The sequence below is a fragment of the Paramisgurnus dabryanus genome, chromosome 8 (assembly GCF_030506205.2).
Source record: "Paramisgurnus dabryanus chromosome 8, PD_genome_1.1, whole genome shotgun sequence".
NCBI classification, from domain to species: Eukaryota; Metazoa; Chordata; class Actinopteri; order Cypriniformes; family Cobitidae; genus Paramisgurnus; species Paramisgurnus dabryanus.
The window spans coordinates 36,953,194-36,977,277 of record NC_133344.1 but is presented as its reverse complement, the minus strand read 5'-3'; the positions used below and the strand labels follow the sequence as shown (position 1 = coordinate 36,977,277).

Sequence of the window (24,084 nt, the reverse complement as noted above, 5' to 3'; positions counted from 1 at the left end):
AAATACAACCCAACATTTTTTAGAGTGCATGTAATTATTTGAAAGTTACCATGTAACCAACATTTTACTCCTTCATTACACCATCAGGCTGGTGTAATTACAGAAATAAGTAAATCCTGAAAATGTATAATTTCAGTAAGCAAATATTCACTACAATTACCATTTTATTATACCTATTAAATCACACAATTTTCATTGTTATTGTCCTGAAACTGTACAGTTTTTTCTAAATATTGCACAGTAATTACTTGTAATATGTGGTTTAAAAATAATATTATTAAGAAATTACGTATATTACCCAGTAATTATGGATCTCTAAAGTGATACCCAACATTTCATACTTCCTCTTTTGTAAACTCATGCATTTCTTAAGTCAATGACATTGACGTTTTAATGCTGCCTTTGCTGACCTAGGTATGGACTGGATATTTTGCAAATATACAATTGTGTGCATGCATGCCTGTGTTTGATGGAAATGTGTCTCATATTGTGCCCTCTCAGTAATTTTCCAGTGAGCTTTCATCATTTCCTTAAGAGCAATATCATTGCCTCATCAGTATGTACATCAAACATTTTTAGCATATAAAGAAAAGCACCACAACCAATACTTCCTGTATAAGCTGACTTTGTAAACAGAATAAATAAGCTTGAAGCATTTGCACGTCCGAGTCTGTGTGTTTTATGCTCCTGAGATCTCGTAGCTCTGGTCCAAGGATCTATACTGCACATGTTTTGATTCAAGTATTATCTAACAAATAGGTAAGTAATAATATACTAAATATGACAGGCAAATAATCATCATAAGTTATGTAAACTCTTAACTTTTTAACCCGATATTAAATATGTAAACATTTATAAGCTTTAACTTTAGGCATTCTAGATGTGATAAGGGCCTATTTAACTATGTTATATGGAAGGTATTTTTGGACTTTTTAAAATTAATTAATTAAATGCTGAAATAAAATTGCAAAATATGTCCCAAATTTGAAAATTAAATGCTAAAATAATTAATAATTATTTATTTATAAAAATTATTTCATTTTCAACGTGATGAAGCATCATAAATCATTCCGGCCAAATTAAAAAAGTAAATTAAATTGATTTGACATTTAATTTTCCATATAATTTTGGGGCAATATTAAAATAAAAAGGCAAGCTTGAAAAGAAATCTGTAAATACATTTTTTAAAAGGCTTTTTATTCATGCCCAAGCAATAATAGGAACAAAATTAAAATGTAAAGTTTTAATTTTATTTTCTCTTTGATTTATTGGTTTTCATTTTCGTTTTTATTTTAATTTTCAACTTGTATGCAAATTCAATGTTAATCAGTGGGTGGGGTTTACTTGCTCAAAAAAAGGGGATTGGCTGAAGCAGTGTTGCCAACTAAGCGACTGTGTTGCCAACTTAGCGACTTAATTGTTACATCTAGCAACTTTTAGACCCATTTAGACAAACTTAGTGACTGTCTGGATGAATCCTAACTTCACATCTGTACAAATAGGCTACTGTGTCGCTTGAACTGGCCCACGAGTGCGGGGTGTCGCTATCCTGGTGAAATGTGCGTCTGGCGTCTCTGTGCATGGAGCTGGGCAGTGAGCTACATTTAGACTGTACGAACTGATGCGTGGATGAGATTCGCATACATTGTTTATATTTCAAAGGAGGAACCAACACTAAAAAGTGGCTGGTCCACTGATATGTATGTGCAAATTTTCACACATCTGATCTGGTGAGGCATCAGTCATTCTCATGAAATGCAAACAAATAACACGCAGTGTGATTATCGTGCAATACATATGCCAAATTCCTGGGAGGACTGGCGTATTATATGCTCGCAAAATTGAAATTTGGCTTAGGTATAGCACGATAATCACACTGCGTGTTATTTGTTTGCATTTCATGAGAATGGACACACACAGCGGTCACTTACTTTTGCAGCAGGCACACTGGCAAGGAGTAGATCTTCAGCCTTTGTGACGGGGCTCGGCCACGACCCAATTTAAACCGTGCATATTTGTAAGTGGTCCTCATTTGTAACGCTGGTTTGTGCATAGGGCTGTGACCAAACAGATTTTTTTTTTTACCGCGGTGAAGAAGCAACAAAATCACACGGTTATGCAGTTAACAGCACAACAACCCATTCCCAGGAAAGCCGTAATCTTATATATTATTAAAACAAAAAATTATATTAGCAATAACAACATGATATATGAAAAAAATGTAGCAAATAAAGTTAAATTCAGTCTGCAGAATTTTAAACAAATTAGGCCATTTCTTAACCAACCCATTCTCACCCCATGGCGTCAATATTTGACGCCACTTGACCATGCGTCAATATGTTACGCGGAGGGTATACCTTTCGCGTCATTTTTTGACGAACTGGGGACTTCAATACTATTAAGTCCGTTGCATTCTCTTTCCTATTTTCTTACCATTTTCGCGTCGGTTTAGGGTTAGATTTACATAATGACATCCCTACCCAAACCTAACTCTAACCCCAACGCCAGGTGACAACTGTTTAATTTCGCGTACACTGTTTAATTTTGCGTAATCTAACCCTAAACCGACGCGAAAATGGTAAGAAAATAGGAAAGAGAATGCAACGGACGTAATAGTATTGAAGTCCCCAGTTCGTCAAAAAATGACGCGAAAGGTATACCCTCCGCGTAACATATTGATGCATGGTCAAGTGGCGTCATGAGAATGTGTTGTCTTAACATCAAAGCTGCCAAGTTGTTCCTATATACTATGATTTTTTCACATATTGAGTATTGTTTTATAAACTGGTCTTTAACTAGTATATCTAATCTAAAAACTATTGAATCTATTTTTAAGAAAGCCATAAAAATGATAAGAAGACAATGTTATTTCACCACTGTAATATTTTAGAGAGACATAATTTTCTAAGTTTTGAGAATTTTAAACGTTTTAAGTACATCTGTCTGGTCTATAAGGTGCTAAACAATCTTGCCCCGCCTCCACTGCATGCCTTTACAAAAGGCTTGCAAGTGGAGGTAGCACACGGGCCTCTGTAAAAAGGGACTGTGTGATACCATTTAGACGTACTACCCTTGGTCAAAATGTGTTGTCAATAATAGGTGGTAAATTGTGGAATAGTTTGCCTCTACCAATAAGAGAGTGTCCAACTTTTAACAATTTTAAAACACAATTGAAATTGTGGCTCTTGGAGAACCAGAGTTGTACACATTATTAACTGCTATATTGATATACTGCACTTGTTTTACTGATACTAAAATGGCATCTTTGTTGTTGTATTTTATTATGTCTATTTAAATGTGTCTATTTGTATTGTTCATGGATATTTTTATTCCTTGTAGTTGTCACAGTGAATTAATGTGGTATGTTGTTGGGTATGTTCTGGTTAGTGTTTGTTACTGGCCTAGGGACTACAGATGAAAAGTAGTATTTTTTTTAACTAATTCTGGCATATTTACATGTTGTCTGTCTTTACAACATTGTTCATGAATATGCATGGTCCCTATTAAATAAATAAATACAAATACAAATATGTATTTCTATATGTTTACTTTTGTATTTTATATCTTTTGAATAAACTATGAATTATAGAACTTTTATGTCATCGTTTATAACCCATTTTATACAATACATTTCATAGTATATCAACTTGAAAAGCTGTAGAAAGAACATAAAGAGTTTAAGATTGTTTCTGATGAGTTGTGCAAAACCGCAAAACCTAATTCCTATCTTTAGACAATGTTTTTCGGTTAACTGTCCGTGGATAGAAACGCACTTCTCCAAACTAACTGAGATGCTGTATAATTTATTGAAAACAAAAATGGGTTACAAACAATGACAAAAACGGTTCCATAATTCATTTTAAACTTAAAAGATATTGAAAAGAAATATTATTCAATGATCTTATTGTTAGTATGTTTAATTAGATTTTTTATAAACACAGCATTCAACCAAATAACGAGTTGCGCTGTCAGTAGCGCTCACCTGCCTTCATAACAATAGTTGTCATGTTTGCCCATTATAGTTTTAATTATTATTATGATATTATTATCATCACCAACAGTGCCTGCTTCTCCTTGCGCGAGAAAGCTTGTAACACGTGTGGCTCGGACTCCTTGCACCTGAACTTGTAATGCGCATGGCTCTGACATTTCCTTGCAGAGATGTTGCTTCATGTTTAAGAAGATTGTGGCCGTTACATCACCACAGCTGGCATCTTACAACTACGTTGATGCGTTAACGTGGTTATCGTCACAACCCTTAAGGGGATCGCACACCGGCCACGCTGCGCAGCGCCGGTCTAAATAAATCGAACACATTGTTTTCTATGAGTATACGCACACCGGCGCCGCCAGGTGGCACCTGTCCGCGCCGCCCAGCTGTGACTCAGGAAGTTGCTCAAATCCCTGTTGCACCACACAGCGCCACTCGCATAGTTTAACATTAAATAACATCATATTTGTCCCAAATCATTAACGATTAACATTGGCTGCTAACGTATTTTTTGCATTTTGAAGTAGACGCTATCTGATGAAGCTCGCGCTATTTAATGTGCACAATTACAATACCTCCGGGTTGTCCTAGATGCGACTCGACGCGGCGTGACGCTGAGCTGCACGGCCGGTGTGCGATCCCCTTTATGTGTGTAGCTCCTCTTGCACACTTCAGCTATGGTCAGAACTGTATGTTGTGTCCAGTGCAGTGTAAAGAGTAGACCCCGAGAGACTCGCATTTCACAGAGGACGCAAGTCCTAATACTTATGGGGTGGTACAGACAACACATAAATAAACAGATAATGTTCATTTTAAAGTAAGTTACTGGTCGGTATATTTCTGCATCTCGTTAAACTGCCGCCTCACCGGATCTATTGTGTGAAAATACACATATACATAACAGCTGACCAGACACTTTTTAGTGTTGGTTCCTCCTTTGAAATGTAAACAATTCATCTGAATCTCATCCACGCGTCAGTTCGTACAGTTTAAATGTTGTTCATAGCCCAGCTCCATGCACAGAGGGTAGACACTAGGCGCACATTTCACAGAGAGAGTGACACCCGGCACTCGTGGGCCAGTACAAGTGACACAGTAGCCTATCTGAACAGATGTGAAGCTAAGATTCTTTCAAACAGTTGCTAAGTTTGTCTAAATGGGTCTAAAAATCACTAAATGTAGCAATAAAGAAGCTAAGTTGGCAACAAAGTCACTGAGTTGGCAACACTGCTTCAGCCAATCCATTTTTTTGAGCAAGTAAACCCCACCCACTGATTAACATTGAATTTGCATACAGGTTGAAAATCAAAACGAAAACGAAAATGAAAACCAATAAATAAAAGAGAACATAAATTTAAAACTGAACTTTATATTTTAATTTTGTCCCTATTATTGCTTGTGCATGAATGAAAAGCCTTTAAAAAATGTATTTACAGATTGCTTTTCAAGTTTGCCTTTTGATTTTAATATTGTCTTGCCTCAAGATTATATGGAAAATTAAATGTCAAATCATCAATTTAATTTAATTTTTCAATTTGGCCGGAATGATGCTTCATCACGTTGAAAACGAAATAATTTAATATAATGTTCAAATTTTTATTTTAGCATTTAATTTTCAAATTTGAGACATATTTTGTGATTTAATTTTTTATTTGATCATTTAATTAATTAATTTTAAAAAGTCCAAAAATACCTTCCATAAGTACAAACACACAAGTAACAAAAAATTTGAGTCACAACACTAAAAGAAATACACACAGAAAATACAAATCTTGAACTGGAGCTTGAATTTAGGAGCTCAGATGCAATATAATAATATTGATAGAATGCTCTCATACGTATTATATGTTAATCAAATACTTTTCTTCAAATATGCTTAATCCTGGCCTCACACCATTCAGAAGCTAAATGTCACTTCAATTTGTTGGCAGAATCTGCTAAATGCCACATTTTGTGCCCTTGTCCTCTTAGTGAATTAGATGATCGATGATGTGCAAAATGAGTACTTAGACCTGAGCACAACCTGTATGTTGTGGCAGTCACATTGATCATTGAGTCCCATTCTATGTCTTCTCAAATTCGGTGTTTAATTATTCAGAATTCTGGTTTTAGTGGTGAAATTAAATTTCAGTAATTAAAAAGCATGTCTTATTAACTGTAAACATTAAACGAAAACAATCTCACATTCCTGCCTAAAGGCTCATTATGCAGCTCATTATGCAAGTCTTTTGTTGCTCAGCTGTCAATCAATCCTTCTCGCATACGGCCCCTCTAAACAAAAAGTGTCTTACATTTTTTAAATCAATATATTGTTTTATTTGAGTAGGCAGGATGATTTTGACATAATTTTAAAGAAAAAACTCTAGACTACTAGATTCTGTTAAGAAAAGTCTTGTGAAAACATGTTTACATGTTTAGTATGGGTTTTGTGGACTTATATTAGTGACTTAAAAATGTTGCTTTTTTTAAAAACCATGCATACATGTGTACAACGTGTACATACATGTAGCTCATATAATACTATAGCCCAGTTTGTGCTGAACGCAGTGTTATAAGACACTTGCCATTATTATGTTTAAAGAAACTGAAAAAAGACCAAATGTAAGAGCATGTCAAAACCTCTGCCAGTGTCCCAAAATGGTTGGAACCCAGAGGGTTAACAATGTGTAGCTTTTGATCTGTATAGTGTCAAGTTAGAAAGTACCATGTGGTTACATCTGTAAGTAGAAACATCTGAAGGGTGTGCCTCTGCAATGCGTGTGGAGCTGTCTATTTTTAATTATTGCCTTATATACATTTACTGAGTCATTGATGTAAATCAATGATGACTAGAGGACAGGGGGACTTCAGGGACCAATCAGATTTTATTAGCCAATTTAGGTAAAGTTTACGTATGCCTACATTTGATATAGTTATACCACAGGGCTGTTGAATGCTTTATTCTGATTGGCTGAGAAATGTTCCATGAGTTTTGATAATTTTTTTGTAACCCGCACCCTTTTAAATGTCTTAAAAATAGGCACCAGAGCAATTTTTGTGGTAACCGTGGTATAAGAGGAATAATTGACTTTGAATTGTTTGAATTATTAGAAAATAATGCACACCCAAGGTGGTAATGTGGCACGATGCAAAGCGGAGTTAAAGGAGGGCCCCCTTCCAGCTTTCAAAAATATCTCCCAAATATCTCTCATATATATATATATATATATATATATATATATGTTAAGATACATCAGTGCAAGATGTTTTCAAATTAAAGCAGTTCAAACAATGCATTTTAGTCTGGAAAAGACCTTTCCAGGAAACCCCTATATGTCATAGAGAAATAAAGAAAAAGACACTACTATATGATACTGTTAAGGATGTCAGCGTCAATGCCCCTGTTTTCCAATACACTCAGTTACCCGAATACTAACATGAACTTCAAACCCCATAGTGCCTTGCGCTCTGCTGATTACCCGTCACCTGTTAAACATTATTGGGCCTATATAACCTGGGATTGTGTATTGTAGTCAAACACTCAAGTGATTTAAAACAATTTAACCGCAAAAGGTGCTAAAGTGAGCAGCCTCGTACCCACATGTGGTTTAATGTGTCCGGTCCAGCTCCAGTCAGGCACGTGCCCAAGTGTAAATCTTTTGTGCCCCGGTGTAAATCTCAAGTTTAAATTTTAGCAGTTAACTAGTGCAATCCTTTACAAAGACAATCACGGCAAAAACGGATCTATATGCAATGTAGTTACAAATTTACGCTTGTAAAAGCAACGAAGCAGTTGCAATGACGCGTACACGCACATATTCATGTCCGCGTGCGTCTTTGCATTCATTGCATTCACAACCGCATTCAAAAGACGCCACGCGAGTGAGTTAGCTTATGAAAACATGACGAGACTAAAGGAAGTTTCTAAATAACAATGCAAATCCTATTTTGACTCGATCATTATTGGCTTCTGTAGATGGACATCAGAAATTTTTTGTGCAAAGCAGGGAAAGGGAAGAAGAAAGGAGAGATGATGAGTTTAAGGGAGGTAAGACAAACTACATCCTAACCCTGTCAGGTCTCAAACATTATCAAACAAATCTCTGGAAAACCTCTTGTCAAGTCTATAGAATTGCATTGTTGCTGAGAAAATCAACAGATGTATGTGTTACTGTATACTGTTCTGTATTTTCAGATATGAAATTAATATTTAGTTTACTAATATTTAACTCTAGGACACTAACTTACATAACAGTTAGCAGTAACTTTACTGAGATTATTTAGTATAGCAGTCATAAAATGACTGGTTTCTTAAAATATTGTTGTAAAAATAAGTTATTAATCATTGCTATCATTGTATAATGTAGAAAATATTTCTCTGCTGTCATTATTTCCAAACATGCTATGCCATTTATGCATCAAAACATGTTAATAATGTTAGGTATGATGAAGATTACACTTGTATGTATCTTTCGCAATAACTGTTGCACTGTAGAATAGTGGGTTAAGTAAGGGATAATGTAGAGGCAGCCGGTAGTTATCGGGAAATAAGCCCCGACAGTGTGATCAGGACCCGACGCGAAGCGGAGGGTCTTGTATCACACTGAAGGGGCTTATTTCCCGATAACTACCGGCTGACTCTACATTATCCCGCTTATTACACGGCTACTTGTCACATAAGAAAAAAAACTGGACATGAATATGAATTTGAAACATTTTATTGGCATATTTGTTTTAAATTAACATTTTTATCCTTCCGCGAAACTTTGCACAGATGCATAAAATGATCGTAATACCTTATTAAGATCCTCTGCTTCATACTTGTCTGTCTCCATTTTTTCTCTTTTAGCCAGTCTTTGAGAAGTTTTAATGCCCATTCTGTATTTTTTTGTGTGTTGGCTTCGTATCTGTCATGCTCTATTTTGTCAAGTTCAGTCTCAGTAAGCTCTCTGTGTCTTGTCGTGGTTGTCCAGTGTTTGTCACAAACAGTAATCTTTATTGATCTTTATTGGCGCGGAGCGATCTTACTCGTAAAAGTAGTACCGGCTATGCGTTATTATTTTGGAGCGGTTATTATTCGAAAAGAACGAACCTGCAAATGTCTCAACTGACCAATCAGAATCAAGCATTCCAGAGAGCCGTGTAATAAGCAAAGGACATTGTATAGAAGTTTTGCACACAGGGAATTTTCTGCTTGGGGCCCCCATAGACCCTAGAATCGCCTCTGTTGGTGTATTGATTACAGCGGTATACAGATAAGTAAATTGTGTGAAAAATACAGCATTTTTTTAAACATGAAACATGAACACATTTTAAATTGCACTCTGTAAACAATTGTAGCTTCAAAAACACAGGTAAAATGGGACCTTTAAGTTGTCTGTCTGGATTGACAGACCTCAGCTTTGCGGGATTATTGTGTGGCTTTTTGGTACCTGCGGTTATATTAGGCTAGTATATTATTTTGAGCAGAAATCAAAACTTAAGCGGGGCAACATTCATACCATGTACCTATTGCCAGTGGCGGAACTAGAGTTTTATACATGGGGTGGCCATGGGGTGGCAAAGGCAACTTTAGGGGGTCCACAGACTATGCCACAAATCACCCTAACAAGGCAGATGAATGAATCCCATAATTGCTCAGAGTTAGAATATACCTCTCATAATCTATTTTATAATATATATATTTTTATATTGCTACATCAGAAAATAAAGATTAAGCACCAAAGAGATAAGAAAGCATTTGTGTAACATGAAGACCACATTTTATTTAAATATACACAGTATATCAATTTACAAAAAAACATTAAACATACAAAGTAAAGTATCAATCAAAAATTGCAGAAAATGACCAAAAACATTGGTAATATTTGGTGCCTATCAATTTTACAAACATAAATAAAAAAATACAAACATAAATACAAATCCCAGTTAGATTTAAAAAAGCATAATTCTGCTGTTCTGGTGAGACTGTGCAAAATGTTTTACAAACTCATCCATGTTGAGAGAGCGTGCCCTCCTTGACTCAACACTAAGGATTCCGAGATGACTTAACCTGTCATCAAGCATTGTTGTCCTAAGGTGAGTTTTAATCAGTTTTAAAGCTGAGAAGCTTCTCTCACAGGAAGCACTGCTCACTGGTGTGACAACAGAAATCTTACAAAGCCGAAATAGCTCGTGGAAGACCTCTTTATAAGGTTCTAGGAACACAACAAATTCAAGGAGATTAGATGGTCTATCCCTTCCACTTTTTTCTCTCCTATCCAAAAGTCGCTTAGTTTGATGAACCTCATGTTTGAGGTCCTCCAAATTTGACTCAAAGCTCTGAGCAAAGGCAAACAAAGGCTCCTTGTTTAAGAATGTTGTACTCTTTGGGTCGAGAGACTGTATGCCTTGCATTAGCTCACAGTTCTTCTCTGAAAAACGCCGCTGCAGCTCAGCTGTGAGACTGTCAAGCACTTGAGAAAAGATAGCTCTTTGGAAGCTCTCACCATCACTATGGTCACTGTTTCTCTGTCCTACAGAGCTCATCATCAATGAATCATGAAATCTAAAGCTTGTTTTAGGTTGTCTTTTACACACTGTTTGAATGCTTATTTTGCAGTGTTCTGCAATCTCTTGAACCTCTCTCCACAGTTCCCTAAAAAAAAACTCATTTCTGTAGTCCTGTAATGTATCTGTTAGGGCACCTACTAGTTCCACAGCCCTTGCTAGATCAAGAGAGCTTGATTGGAGCATTTCAGAAAGACATTTTGCATCACCAAGAATTTTACAAAAGATAACCAAAAGCGCTATGAACTGTAAATCAATCTGAGAAAGAATTCCCCTCGCCTCCACTGATCTATCACCACTATTTTCAGTTACTATATCCTGTAGCACTCTCAGAACTGCTGGAAGCCTGTCCCTCAGATTGCGGCATGCCAAGTATCTGCATGCCCACCTTACATCTGTAAGTCTCTGCAGTTCCCTCGGCTGCTGTTGTGGATACAGCTCTTTCTGAACTGCAAGCCACCGGAGATGAACATATGAGCCAGACACAAAATTATAAAGCTTCTGCACAAGAGCAAAGAAGTTAACTGCCTCAGGCACTGATTTTACAGAATCTACAGGAACCAAATTTAAACAATGTGCATTGCAGTGCACATAAAATGCAAATCTTGCATTGTTTTAATTCTTGCAGACACACCAGAATGCTTTCCGCTCATGACAGATGCACCGTCATAGCCTTGCCCCACAAGATTATTTTTGTAGTCCAGACCATGTTTTTCAAGGCAATCGATTATCATTTTTGTGAGACCTGCTGCATCTAGGCTTTCAGCTGACTAAAAGTGTAAAAAGCTTTCGTTGATGGCCCCATTGTAGTAGTACCTCAAGACTAAAGACAACTGTTCTTCTTTTTTTTCAAATCTTTGGTTTCGTCTACAATTACACTAAAAACTTCACTATCTTTTACTTCTCTTATTATTTCACTTTGTACCATTTCAGCCAAGACCTCAAGAATTTCATTCTGGATTTGGTGGCTTGTATACTTTGCATTACCACATGCATTCATCCTTTTATCTATGATAGGGTCATGTTTTGCTATTTCTTCTAAGATTGCCAAAAAATTGCCCTTGTTTTGAGAGTCGTCAGACTCTCTATGACCTCTCTGTGCTATATTTTGAGTGGCAGTTAATAGTAGCACATCTGCAATTGTTTTTATGTAAGCACAGTTTTCCTCCACTTTCTTTTTACTGTCCTGATTTATGACATCTAGCATTGATGAGTTGCTGTCAACAGACTTTTTATAGTGATTCCAAGCATACATGGCATTGATGTGATGCTCTGCCTTTGAATGAAGCTTAAACCCAGAATCTTTAAACAGTGCCTTTTTCCAGTTAGAAAAACCTGACTGTGATGTAAAGGCAGATTCAGGTGTATTTGGCAAAGAAAAATGCCGACAAGCGAAACAATAAGTCGAGTCTTGACTTACAGAATATTCCAGCCATAAATTGTCCTTATACCAGGAGCTGTTGAAAGCCCTTTTCCTTGTACCATGCTGAGTTCTGGGAAATGTTTTTAAACACGGCTGTACAGGACCCTCATCTCGGGATCTTGAAATATCTGAAATAAATGTGTTAAACATTGTGTCATCTCTATGAAAAAATAAGGGATCCACAATATTACTAACAGCTGCTTACTAGTTTATTAGTTAAAGTAGATTCCTGGCCTACCATTGGGTCCTTCAGGAACAGCATATCTGGTGCTTGATGTGGATGGTTGGGGCTCTATTACATCTCCTGGCAGCTCTGCCTCACTGTCCTGCTCAGAGTCAGAATTCTCTGCATCAATCCCTAATACACCTATTACAATAAGGCAAGAACCATTAGTGTATAATCACAATAAAAATGCCATAACTATATCAAAACCTGAACACAAATGAATCAACACCTAATTAAATGTTTTTGTAAAGCCTAAACTGATGAAACCATCTATAACAAGCTTAACTTAAATTCTGGACTGGACATATGACTGACTGACTAAGTGACTGACTGCCTGGTGAGTTCTCAAACCTGTTGGTGGTTCTTGTGAAGTCTGACTACTAGGATCCGGCAGGAAGCTGCTCTGGGGTACTGGGGTGATGCAGGGGCTGGGGGCTGGGCTGGGGACTGTTTGCACCTGATCTGTATCTTTTTGCTTCTTTAAAAAGAAGTCTGATAAATCTGCCTTTCTTTTCATGTTTTATTGACCCTATGTAAAAATATGACACATAGATATGATACATTTAAGCATTAAATACGGATTTTTATTAAATTTCAATCTCAACTTTAATTACAAATCCCACTTTAATAATTGCACCTTAAAATCAACTGTCATAAGTTACTACTTTAATCATGGGTAGCCCTACTGTGCAGTAAGTAACTTAGCAACCTGTAATTTTTACACCTTTGTGATAGCTAACATGTCTGCAATTGCAGTAATCTTTTGAGTAAAATTACCAGATAAATAGTTTAATAACAACATTAAACACTGACAGACAGCTGTAAAACTAGTTACCCCATATTAGCTAAACAGTTTAAGACTACACACAGATACTGCACTGTGTACGTGTGTATAACGTTAACTTGCACACATTTAAACGTAATGTATGGACCGAACCGATCTCTCGTCTGAATCTGTTAATAGCATCTAACGTAAATTTCAAAATAGCATCTAACAGCGAGGTAACTTTCGAAATATTTTTTTCTGGAAAACTAAATCTTGATCTTTAATCACAAAACTTACCTAAATGTGATGTTTTCTCTTCTCCTCTCCACTCGTTCTTGTCATTGATTGATGGACTTGAAATGTTGAACGGCGCTGCAATGAAACGGCAAACGAAAGACTTCTGATAGGTCAAACGAGATGTCAATCAGCATCAAACTCGCAAGGTTATCAAATAAAAATTTGGGGTGGCAGGCAGTTGTCATTGATTGATGGATTTGAAATGTTGAACGACGCTGTGACGAAACGTCAAACGAAGACTTCTTTTGATAGGTGAAACGAGATGTCAATCAGCATCAAACTCTCAAGGTTATTATATAAAATTTCGGGGTGGCACCTGGGGTGGCCAATTAGACGTCAGGGGTGTCCAGTGCCACCCCGGACACCCTTCTGGCTCCGCCACTGCCTATTGCAGGGAAGAAAGTAGAAGACATTTTATAAGGAACAGGTGGGCTTCGGTTTTGAATGGGGTTGACCTGCTCAACAGAACTCATCACCAAAGAGCTATCAGGTATGTTCATTGTTAAAAAAAACAATAAAATAATAAGGAGAAAACACACCAGGTTCCGAAACACAGGCTAAAAGGAATAGTCTACTCATTTTCAATATTAAAATATGTTATTACTGTCATGATTCACAAGAACGGGACCCAAGTGCAAGGTAACGGTGAACTCAGACAGGGTTTATTGAACCAAAAAACAAAGGCCCACATGGGGGAAAACAGCACAGGAACAGATGACACTACACACAAGACTAGACTAACTTGACTAAGACAATTACAAAGACTAACAGACTTGACTAGAAACTTTGACTGAGCTGCTAAAAACAGCAATCGTACAAACATACAAAACGATCCAGCACAGGACAGAACACACTGGGGCCTTAAATAAGAAAACTAAACAAGACAACGAGGGAAGGACAGGTGAGGAGAGTTAACCAATAATTAATAATTAACGAGGAGACAAGGGGGTGGGGATATAAACGAGACACAGCAGCACACTAGCCAAACAAAAGGCCATGTGCTGCCACACAAAACATGGGTACCCCCACGATCCTGCCCCATGACCATGAACTACTACGAATAACTATGAAAGACTGGCAGGATCATGACAGTACGCCCCCCTTAAAGGGACGCCACCGGGCGTTCCTCAAGGGGGTACACAAGACAATGGACAAGACAAGACTATGGCACAGATTATGACAAAAAGCATAACAGATCAATAAAATAAACTAGAATGTCCAAGGTGATCAACACAACCAAAAACTCCAAACTAAAGATCATAAGGGTAAAGTCCAGGGAGGCTTGGGCAACGGTCGCTGAGGTAGTGGCCGGTCAGAAGGCTGTGGCTGAAGCCGGGCAGACGGCTGTGGGTGTAGCTGTGGCCGGGTAAACGGCTGTGGGTGCAGCTGTGGCCAGGCAGACAAATGTGGCTGTAGCTGTGGTTGCGGCCGAGCAGACGGCTGTGGCTGTGGCCGAGCAGACGGCTGTAGCTGTGGTTGCGGCCGAGCAGACGGCTGTAGCTGTGGTTGCGGCCGAGCAGACGGCTGTAGCTGTGGTTGCGGCCGAGCAGACGGCTGTAGCTGTGGTTGCGGCCGAGCAGACGGCTGTAGCTGTGGTTGCGGCCGAGCAGACGGCTGTAGCTGTGGTTGCGGCCGAGCAGACGGCTGTAGCTGTGGTTGCGGCCGAGCAGACGGCTGTAGCTGTGGTTGAGTTGACTGCGGGAGCTGAAGAAGGCTAATCCTCACAAGCAAACAGTCAATAAGTGTACATGGTGAGTCCACCGATATCTGCTGGGTCCCTGACTGGCTGGATCGTCCTGTCATGATTCACAAGAACGGGACCCAAGTGCAAGGTAACGGTGAACTCAGACAGGGTTTATTGAACCAAAAAACAAAGGCCCACATGGGGGAAAACAGCACAGGAACAGATGACACTACACACAAGACTAGACTAACTTGACTAAGACAATTACAAAGACTAACAGACTTGACTAGAAACTTTGACTGAGCTGCTAAAAACAGCAATCGTACAAACATACAAAACGATCCAGCACAGGACAGAACACACTGGGGCCTTAAATAAGAAAACTAAACAAGACAACGAGGGAAGGACAGGTGAGGAGAGTTAACCAATAATTAATAATTAACGAGGAGACAAGGGGGTGGGGATATAAACGAGACACAGCAGCACACTAGCCAAACAAAAGGCCATGTGCTGCCACACAAAACATGGGTACCCCCACGATCCTGCCCCATGACCATGAACTACTACGAATAACTATGAAAGACTGGCAGGATCATGACAATTACCTTAACTAAGAAGAGTTGATACATCCCTCTATCATCTTAGTGCGTGCACGTAAGCGCTGGGGCACGCTGCGACACTTCGATAGCATTTAGCTTAGCCCCATTCATTCAATGGTACCACTCAGAGATAAAGTTAGAAGTGACCAAACACATCAACGTTTTTCCTATTTAAGACGAGTAGTTATACGAGCAAGTTTGGTGGTACAAAATAAAACGTAGCGCTTTTCTAAGCGGATTTAAAAGAGGAACTATATTGTATGGCGGAACAGCACTTTTGGGAGTACTTCAACTCGCCTGAAAAATCCACTCCCCTTCTCCCTCTCATAATGGGAGAGGGAGAGTGTTACTGCGCCGAGTCGAAGTACTCCCAAAAGTGCCATTACCACCATAAATACACCATATCGATTCAAAAGTGGAAAGATCTTCCACGATTTTATAAAATCTGAAATCTATCAAAACTCTATAGACTTTACCAAGGACACAAAACATGCGTTGACATTATCTTCAAACCTTTGTTCTATTTTATTTTTCCTGGAGATGTAAATGGCCATTTTTGCTTGCCCCACTAAGAAATTTAACAATTGACACATAAAGCAATTCATCCGACAATACTTAAAACCCAAAATTAAAGTCTCAATACAAAACCTTTCATTAAACCTGGCAAACAAGTCTTTTAAGTTCATTAATAAAAATTCTAGTCTAGAACAAAGTGCAAATGCATGAAATACAGTCTTCCTCTGCTGACAAAAAGGACAGGCAGGACTGACTTCTGGGTTCAACACAGAAACAAAAGAATTCACAGCAATTGCGCCATGGATAATTCTCCTTTGGATGTCACCTGTTCTCTTTGACAATTTTGGCTTATAAAGTGACCTCCATTCAGGTTTAACATCTTCACTCAGTTTAAAAAAAAGACCGCCAAGGTGTATCAACTCTTTTGGCAAACAATTTCTTATTCTTTAGCAACAGACTTAAACTCTTATCAAGACTGGGTTGGACAATTAAACATGGAAAGGGATCATCTACTTCAGGAGTGCTATCCCCTGGGAATAAATCTTTCAATAGGTGATCCTCATCAATTGTGAAACATTGTTTTATCTTATTTAAAAACTGTTCAAACAAATGGATGGACCTAACACCTATGTATTTGGATGCTGCCTCCACATTCTTGATATATGGTCCAGTTACCGAGAGTGAAAACCTTAGATCTCTGCAAAAGAGTGTTAAAGCCCCGTAAGTTACCATTTACCATAATGTCTTGACGGGCCCCAAGTACAAATTGTTGTTGTAGTAGCCAGTGAAGAGAGAAAAAGTTCTCAGTCTTTTGTATCCAAAAAAGTCCCTATACTTTAAAAACGTTCTGGTAGGATCCATTTAGAAAGGGACTTGTCCAGACCAAATCCTCCAAAGGTACCCAGAATATTACAGCTACTAGCACGCCAGCAAAAGTCAGTTGAACCATCAAGCAGCCTTTGTAAAAAAGTTACTTTGTAAACTTTGTAAAAAGAAACGCAGCATATCTACTTTGTAAGTGAATTAAACCTCCTCTCTTGTGAGGTATAACACACTTTGAGCGATACAGTGAAGTTTTCAGCGTGATCTAACAACAGAGCTCAAAGCATGAATAAAACACTTTTGACCATTTTTCTTCTCCAAACTGAAAAAGTATTTAGATGGAGCATCCATCTGATCCAAATTTAGGAAACATGAACAGACCAGAGCCCCCTGTATTTTGTACCCCAGAAGATCAGCCAGCTGAGCCTTCTTCTTTGAGCAGGCTTCTAAAAACCGAGATTCCCCAGTGGACTGAGCTAGCTTCTGAAAAACAACTACATCTGTCCCTAAAAACTCTAAAGAGCGAGCCAACTCCTTAGTGACATTAACGGTGCATGCGGCGTAACACATTCACTTTTAATGGGTGACAACATGCTTTAGCAAACTGAATTGTGGATCCATCTGCGCCGTGTAAGTGCCGTTGCTCAGCAGAAGTTGAACATTTCTCAACTTTTCAGGTGGAAACGCGTGTGTTAGCCAATCAGATTGTCTTCTTTCTTTTCTGGGGCATTTTAAACATTGTTTGTTCTTCCTCACCATTAATCTCACTTTCCTTTTGCAACCCGCAACATTATTCTCATCTTTTCCATTTTCAATGAGCTGTGTCATATCTCCAACATTTGTAACTGTGTCCGAGGTAAATTCAGCTTGCACCGAAAAAGGATGCTCTTTACGCAACATGGACGATCTGGCCACAGCCTCTCTAAGAGAATCTGTGGCTGTCTGCGGAGCAACTGAGCCCAACAGCACCGCTGCCTCACTGGCCGCACCATCAGTGCTTTAAGTGGGTCAGTACGCGCCGGTACTCAGTACCGCCACTTCCAAATATAGCTCTTGAGTGTACCACCACCTCTCAGTGTGCCCAGAACGTGCTTTTAGCGTACCAGTACGCTCATTTGCACATCTGTTTAAATCAGAGGTTTTAATAATTTGGCTTCACTGCCACTTTTCAGAGCGCCCTTAACAACGCTTCTTAATTTATCCCACCAAGAGCAGAGACTACATTAACCAATACACCCTTGAGTTTTACAAGTTAAAAACACATGCAGCACTTTTGCTGCTGTCAGTGTCAACAACTCAACGTGGTCCGGGGAGGTGTGTGTTTGTGTGTAAAATGCGCAACCATAGCTGCTCGGTTAAAATAAAAATACCATGAACTCTTTAATATGCCCTCCTGGTTTTAGACTCTGAGTAGTAAAAGAACAAGGTCAGAATCAGAGAACTCGCTGACTGACATCCCACCAAGCCAGAATGATATCGCTGCAGATCAGACGCAAGCTTGTTCCAATACCCTTTTGTAGGTACGTGACAATCTCGACTGTCCCGGCTGGTTCGGTTCTTGTAGTTTGGTACCTCTCGATGCAACTTCGGATTTTCTCATTTGATGTGCAGTCATTCAGTCCTCAGCATGATTGTTCCTCTACTGTTGAGACTGTTGGTCTAAATCCTTCTATCCAGCCTTTTAGTTTTAGTTCTATCACAGTTTCAGACGTAAATAAAGCCCTTAAGCATTTGGACACAACAAAATCTGCAGGACCTGATAAATTAGATCCCTATTTTCTAAAGCTTGCAGGAAATTTTATTGCCGTACCCCGTGTTTAAACATAAATGCGATTCCTCCTCTCTGGAAATCAGCCTGTGGTTCCCTTTTTAAAAGGTGGTGATCCTTCCATCTTGAATAACTATAGACCAATCTCTAAACTGTCAGTACAAGGTTCTAGAATCCCTTGTCAGTGATCAGTTAAATAATTTTTTTAACAGTTATAATGTTTTATCTGATTTCCAATCTGGTTTTAGAAAAGGGCATAGTACAATCGGCAGCTCTTAAAGTTTTAAATTACTTTATTGAATCAATGGATAACAAGCGGCATTGTGCAGCCCTTTTTATTGACCTTTCAAAGGCAACAAAGACTGTATAGGGCAGTGCTCAGTGAGCAAACTATTGGCTGGTTTGTTAACTTCCTTACAGACAGGACTCAGTGTGTGCAGGCGGAGGGTAGCACTTGCTATCTGAAAATATCAAAAGGTGTGCCTCAGGGATCAGTCCTAGGGCCATTTCTATTTATCCTTAATATTAATAACATTGACCACAATGTGTCTAATGTTAAATTTCATTTTTATGCTGATGACACAGTACTGTATTGCTCAGAACTCACCGTAGACCAGGCCCTCTCCTAGCCTGGCTTCGCCCTCCTACGTGCTTCCGCTTAAATTTCATTTAGCTTCAGCAGTACGTCTGGGATTGCTCTATAGAGTTTTGTTTAATCCTGCAAAAATCTGCAGGACCAATCAGTGAACAGATGGGGGTGGCTAAGAACGATGACGTTGAGGTTGTGCGTCAGTTTGAGTTGTAGTTCAGTAATGGCAGCGGAGAAAGACGTGAGAAAAGCTATTCGGTCCGTTGTTGCAAAACTGCAGAATATACAGAAGTTAAAGCCGGAGCAAGAACCAGGTTTGATAAGTTTTGTTTGTCTGATTATTCTGACTTGTTGTTTTCGGACGGTTTCGGTGCATGATATACGTCACGACCACACGTTAGCGATTGGCTTTGGCAGATCCTGAGTGACTCTGGGCATATCCAATAGTTTTAAACTTCAACAATGGACCCTCCTTAACGGAAGTAACGCTTTGCAATGGAGCGTGGCCAGACTCTCTGTAAAAATGAAATGAATGTTCGAGAGTCTGGTTGAACCAGGCTAGCCCTCTCCCAGTTACAACTTGCTTCAACAGAATCTTTATTAATTAAAACTTTTTCTTAATGCAGATAAAACTAAAGTCATGCTTTTTACAAATACAAAATCTAAATCAAATGTGCCCTCAATCCTCACCACTTAGGGTACAAAAATTGAATTTGTCTGCAAGTACATATATCTCTGTATTTTAATTGATGAATATTTTTCTTTTAGCCTTCATATTCAGCAGCTAGAAAAAAGATTAAAACTTAAATTTATAATCATGTTGGATGGTCATCTTTATCAATACAGAGACTTCAACATTGGCATACCTTTATATACAAAGCAATATTAGGTCTCCTTCCATCCTACCTCCTGACTTATAATTAGTGTAAAAAGCACTGGGTCTTATAACCTTCGTTCCCAGGATCTTTTCCTTTTATCTGTTCCAAAGGTTAGATCTGAGTCAGGGAAAAAGAACAAGTTGCAGACATCTATGAAACTTACTAAGCTGGTTTCACTGGCCGTTTTTAAAAGGATGTTGTTTGACTTAGAGGCAGCCACATCTGGCTGTGGATGTTTTATTTGATGTGTTAGGATTCTGGTTGACTCTGAGGGATTTGTTGTTTCAGTTGTCTTATATTTTTTTGTGTTATTGTGTATCTTGTATTTGCGTGTACTGTATGTGTGGTTGTACTGCTGCCTCCCTTGGCCAGGACACTCTTGAAAAAGCTGTGCTTGTGGGACCGACATGCTCCCCCAAACAACACACAGCACGTGGTCCAAAAGCCAAGCACAAAAAACTAGTAAAAAGTTGCAAACACTTAAACAAGACACAGAAGGAAGAAAAAATTTAAAAGATTGACTAACACAGGACACCACTCCATCCACTTGGACTCAGTCACACTGGAAGAGAGAGAGAGAGAGAGAGAGAGAGAGAGAGAGAAAATGTGCTGGCAATTACCCAATATTTTTTAAAGAAAGGTAACTTAACACTATATATAATTTATATTATTAAAATACATCAGTGCCCTTTGTTTGGCCTCAAAATGCACACAGGTAATGTTTTTAGTAAGGGATGTTTGTTAAAGTTATATTTCCTTATTAAACTAAGGCCTAGTCCTGGCTTAAGCCAATCCCTGCCTGGGAAACCACCCCATAGTGTATATTGGAGAAGAAGTTTGAGTGGAATAGTAGTATGAATGCACACAGTAAATCTTTTATTTTGCTTTTTGTCTTTATCAGGACTCGAGTTATCCATGGAGTTCACAACAGTACGGACAGGAGTCACAGACACTTACTCCAATCAAACCGCTCAAAATCATTCATCAGATGACTGTCCACTTGAAAGTCCTCTGATGACAACAGTGTTTCCAATTCTCTACAGCATTCTCTTTATCCTCAGCCTATCTCTGAACGGCCTGGCAGCATGGGTCTTCCTCAGGATCCCCAGCAAATCTCACTTTATCATCTACTTAAAGAACATTGTTGTGGCTGATATTATCATGACTCTCACTTTCCCTTTTAAGATCCTCAGCGACTCAAACGTAACATTCGAAGGGATGCATGTCTTCACATGTCGCGTGTCATACGTGCTCTTCTACCTCACTATGTATATCAGCATTCTGTTTTTTGGCCTAATAAGCATCGATCGCTGTAGAAAGACCATGTGGCCTTCTGCCGGCACCAGCCAGAGACGCCTAAAGCACAAAAAGCTCCTATCAGGCTTCATATGGACCTTGCTAGTGGCTCTTTGCCTACCAAACATTATTTTGACTAGTCGTACGGACACTTCTGGTCGCTTTAACTGCACTGGCCTGAAGACACCAATGGGACTACTATGGCATGAGGTGGTCATACTTATTTGCCAGGTGATCTTTTGGGGAAACTTGATAGTTGTGATAATATGTTACATTCTCATTTCAAAAGAGCTTTACAAGTCTTATGCTCGAACGAGATCTCATCATGCAGTGAGCCAGGGACAGCAGAAGAAATCCAGTATACAGGCTAACATCTTCCTTGTATTGGCTGTCTTCATCGTTTGCTTTGTACCTTTTCATTTTGCCCGAGTGCCGTTCACCAACAGCCAGTTACGAGGACAGATGTTTAACTGCCAGGAGAAGTTTTTCTTGTTCCTGTTGAAGGAGAGCATGATGTGGCTTTCCTCCCTCAATGCTGTGCTGGATCCACTCATCTACTTCTTCCTCTGCAAGTCTTTCAGGAAGTCTCTGTTTAACACTCTCAGTATCGCTTCTGGATGCTGCAGAGATCTCAGGACAGACACGATCAGCACATGACCGGGTAATACACAGACAAAAGAGAGAAACTTCAGAAAAGCAGAACGATCTCTTATAATACGATCATGGCAGTGAGGTTATAATTCAGCCCTATATGTTTATTCTAAGAAATAATGTCATCATCATCTGTGCATAACACTTTCGCCGCCAGCGTTTTAAAAAAAAGTTGCCAGCCAGCGCCAGCGTTTTTCATGATTTTCACAAAAGTTTAATGCCTTCCAGAAAATGTTCTTCTTTAAATATTTAAACATACAATAAACCAAATGAAAGAACAGACCCTCTGCTTTCAAACAAAAAAAAAAACGTTTCATCCTACCTTCAGTGGTTATTTTGTAATCAGCTTTTGAATATGGGTAAGTTTCTGCAAAAACACCACATTTTGAGCAAAAAGCTGAGATAATTCCATTTTTGTGATGGACTTTTTATAGAGATCCCAATCAGAGGGATCTTTAAAACAGACCCGGACATGCAGCCGCTTGCCATAGGGCAATACTTCCGGGTTTAAAAAGTTGCGGAAAGCCGGAAATACTCGTCATTGGCACTGAAGCGTTTTCTCTTGATTGATGAGATATCTCGTCAATGGCGGCGAAAGAGTTAAACTGACTTATGCTTTGTTATAGCTACATGACTGATCTCATGACACCTGTCAATATTTCACCTCAAAAATCAAAGAAAAAATTGCATTTATTAAGATTTTATTATTTGAAGTACTGATGTTTATTGTACTGCTTTTAATAATGCTTATTTAGTGAAAGCAATAAATTCTAAACATCAAAAATGAAGAACCATTAAGAATCACATTAAGGTAAAACATTTTAATTATAGAAATGTGATATTTTTAATGTGAACAAAAGTGCTTAATTCAGAATATATAAATATACTAAAAAAAGTTGGTTCTTTCTGCAAAATATAATATTTCTTACACTCTTAGAACGAATGTGTTACACACAAAATGTGTTGTCCCTGAATCCACCCATCTCTGTGTTATTATTAAACTAACACATTTTGTGTTCCTTTTAACACAACTTGTGTTATATTTGAACACAAAATCAACACAAAATGACACATAATGTGTTAAAAGCTTAACGCACAAAGATGTGTAAATCCTTTCTAAGAGTGTACACTCTAATTAAAATTGTGTGAATTTTAACACATTGTTGGGTGTTAACCTGTTTAACACATTATGTGTCATTTCGTGTTGTTTTCAAGTTTAAATAAATAAAAGGGACAACTCAATATGTGTTAAAACAACACAGTGTGTTGTTCCAAAAATAACACAGAGATGTGTTGTCCTAGACACAATATATGTTATTTTAAGAGTGCATGGTTTTATGAAATGGATTAATATATATATATATATATATATATATATATATATATATATATACACACATATACATACATACCCTAGTAAAAAATAAATATACTAAAATATATTTTAAATGCATTTATTTTATGCTAAGTATACTGCAAATACATTAACACATCTATGTACAGTACTAAATGAAAATACCCCTTAATTGTACTTATTTCATGCTTTCTTCAAATGCAGGCAGAGTTACTTTGTGCACTAAAAATAAGTTGTAAAGTAGTGCAGCTTTTACACATGCCATAATGGGAGGTACACTTTAAGTTGAATTACAGTGTGCTTTAAGAAAGTATACTGATTAGGTTCTTGTTACAACATTATTTGAAACTATATAAAAACTTGGCGTGTCTTTACCAAAATATTTGTCATAATACAAGTACTTTTTGTGCTTGAAGAACAATTATTTTATTTAACAGAAAAGTTTCATATACACATATTTATCATACAGTATATAACTCCTTACAAAAAAGGTTACTGTACCAATGGAAACAAAAATATAAAAGTCAAGAAATGCTATTAATCCCTTTCAATTGTTTGGCATTGTGATAACATATATTTTGTCTTTTGACCTGATCATGATACATTTTCTTTGGAGTTAGTAAGGATGGATAGCAAATACATTGTTTGTGTCATGCACTTCAGTTACAAATAAAGAGGATCTTTGTTTAAGTTAAG

At 38.1% G+C, this 24,084-nt stretch overlaps 1 protein-coding gene across 1 annotated transcript; it reads left to right on the top strand.

Moving 5' to 3' along the window:
• The first annotated feature begins 636 nt into the window (after nucleotides 1–636).
• Nucleotides 637–23,007, top strand: LOC135770527 (P2Y purinoceptor 12-like). Its single transcript, XM_065280194.1, has 2 exons — nucleotides 637–759; nucleotides 20,989–23,007. Exon 2 carries the CDS (start codon nucleotides 21,003–21,005, stop codon nucleotides 22,038–22,040), a length of 1,038 nt encoding a protein of 345 aa, XP_065136266.1. The 5' UTR covers nucleotides 637–759; nucleotides 20,989–21,002; the 3' UTR covers nucleotides 22,041–23,007.
• Nucleotides 23,008–24,084: the final 1,077 nt, after the last annotated feature.

Bases quoted from the DNA above. Each gene is read 5' to 3' on its own strand.
- LOC135770527 (XM_065280194.1), top strand. From the start codon at position 21,003: ATGGAGTTCACAACAGTACGGACAGGAGTCACAGACACTTACTCCAAT.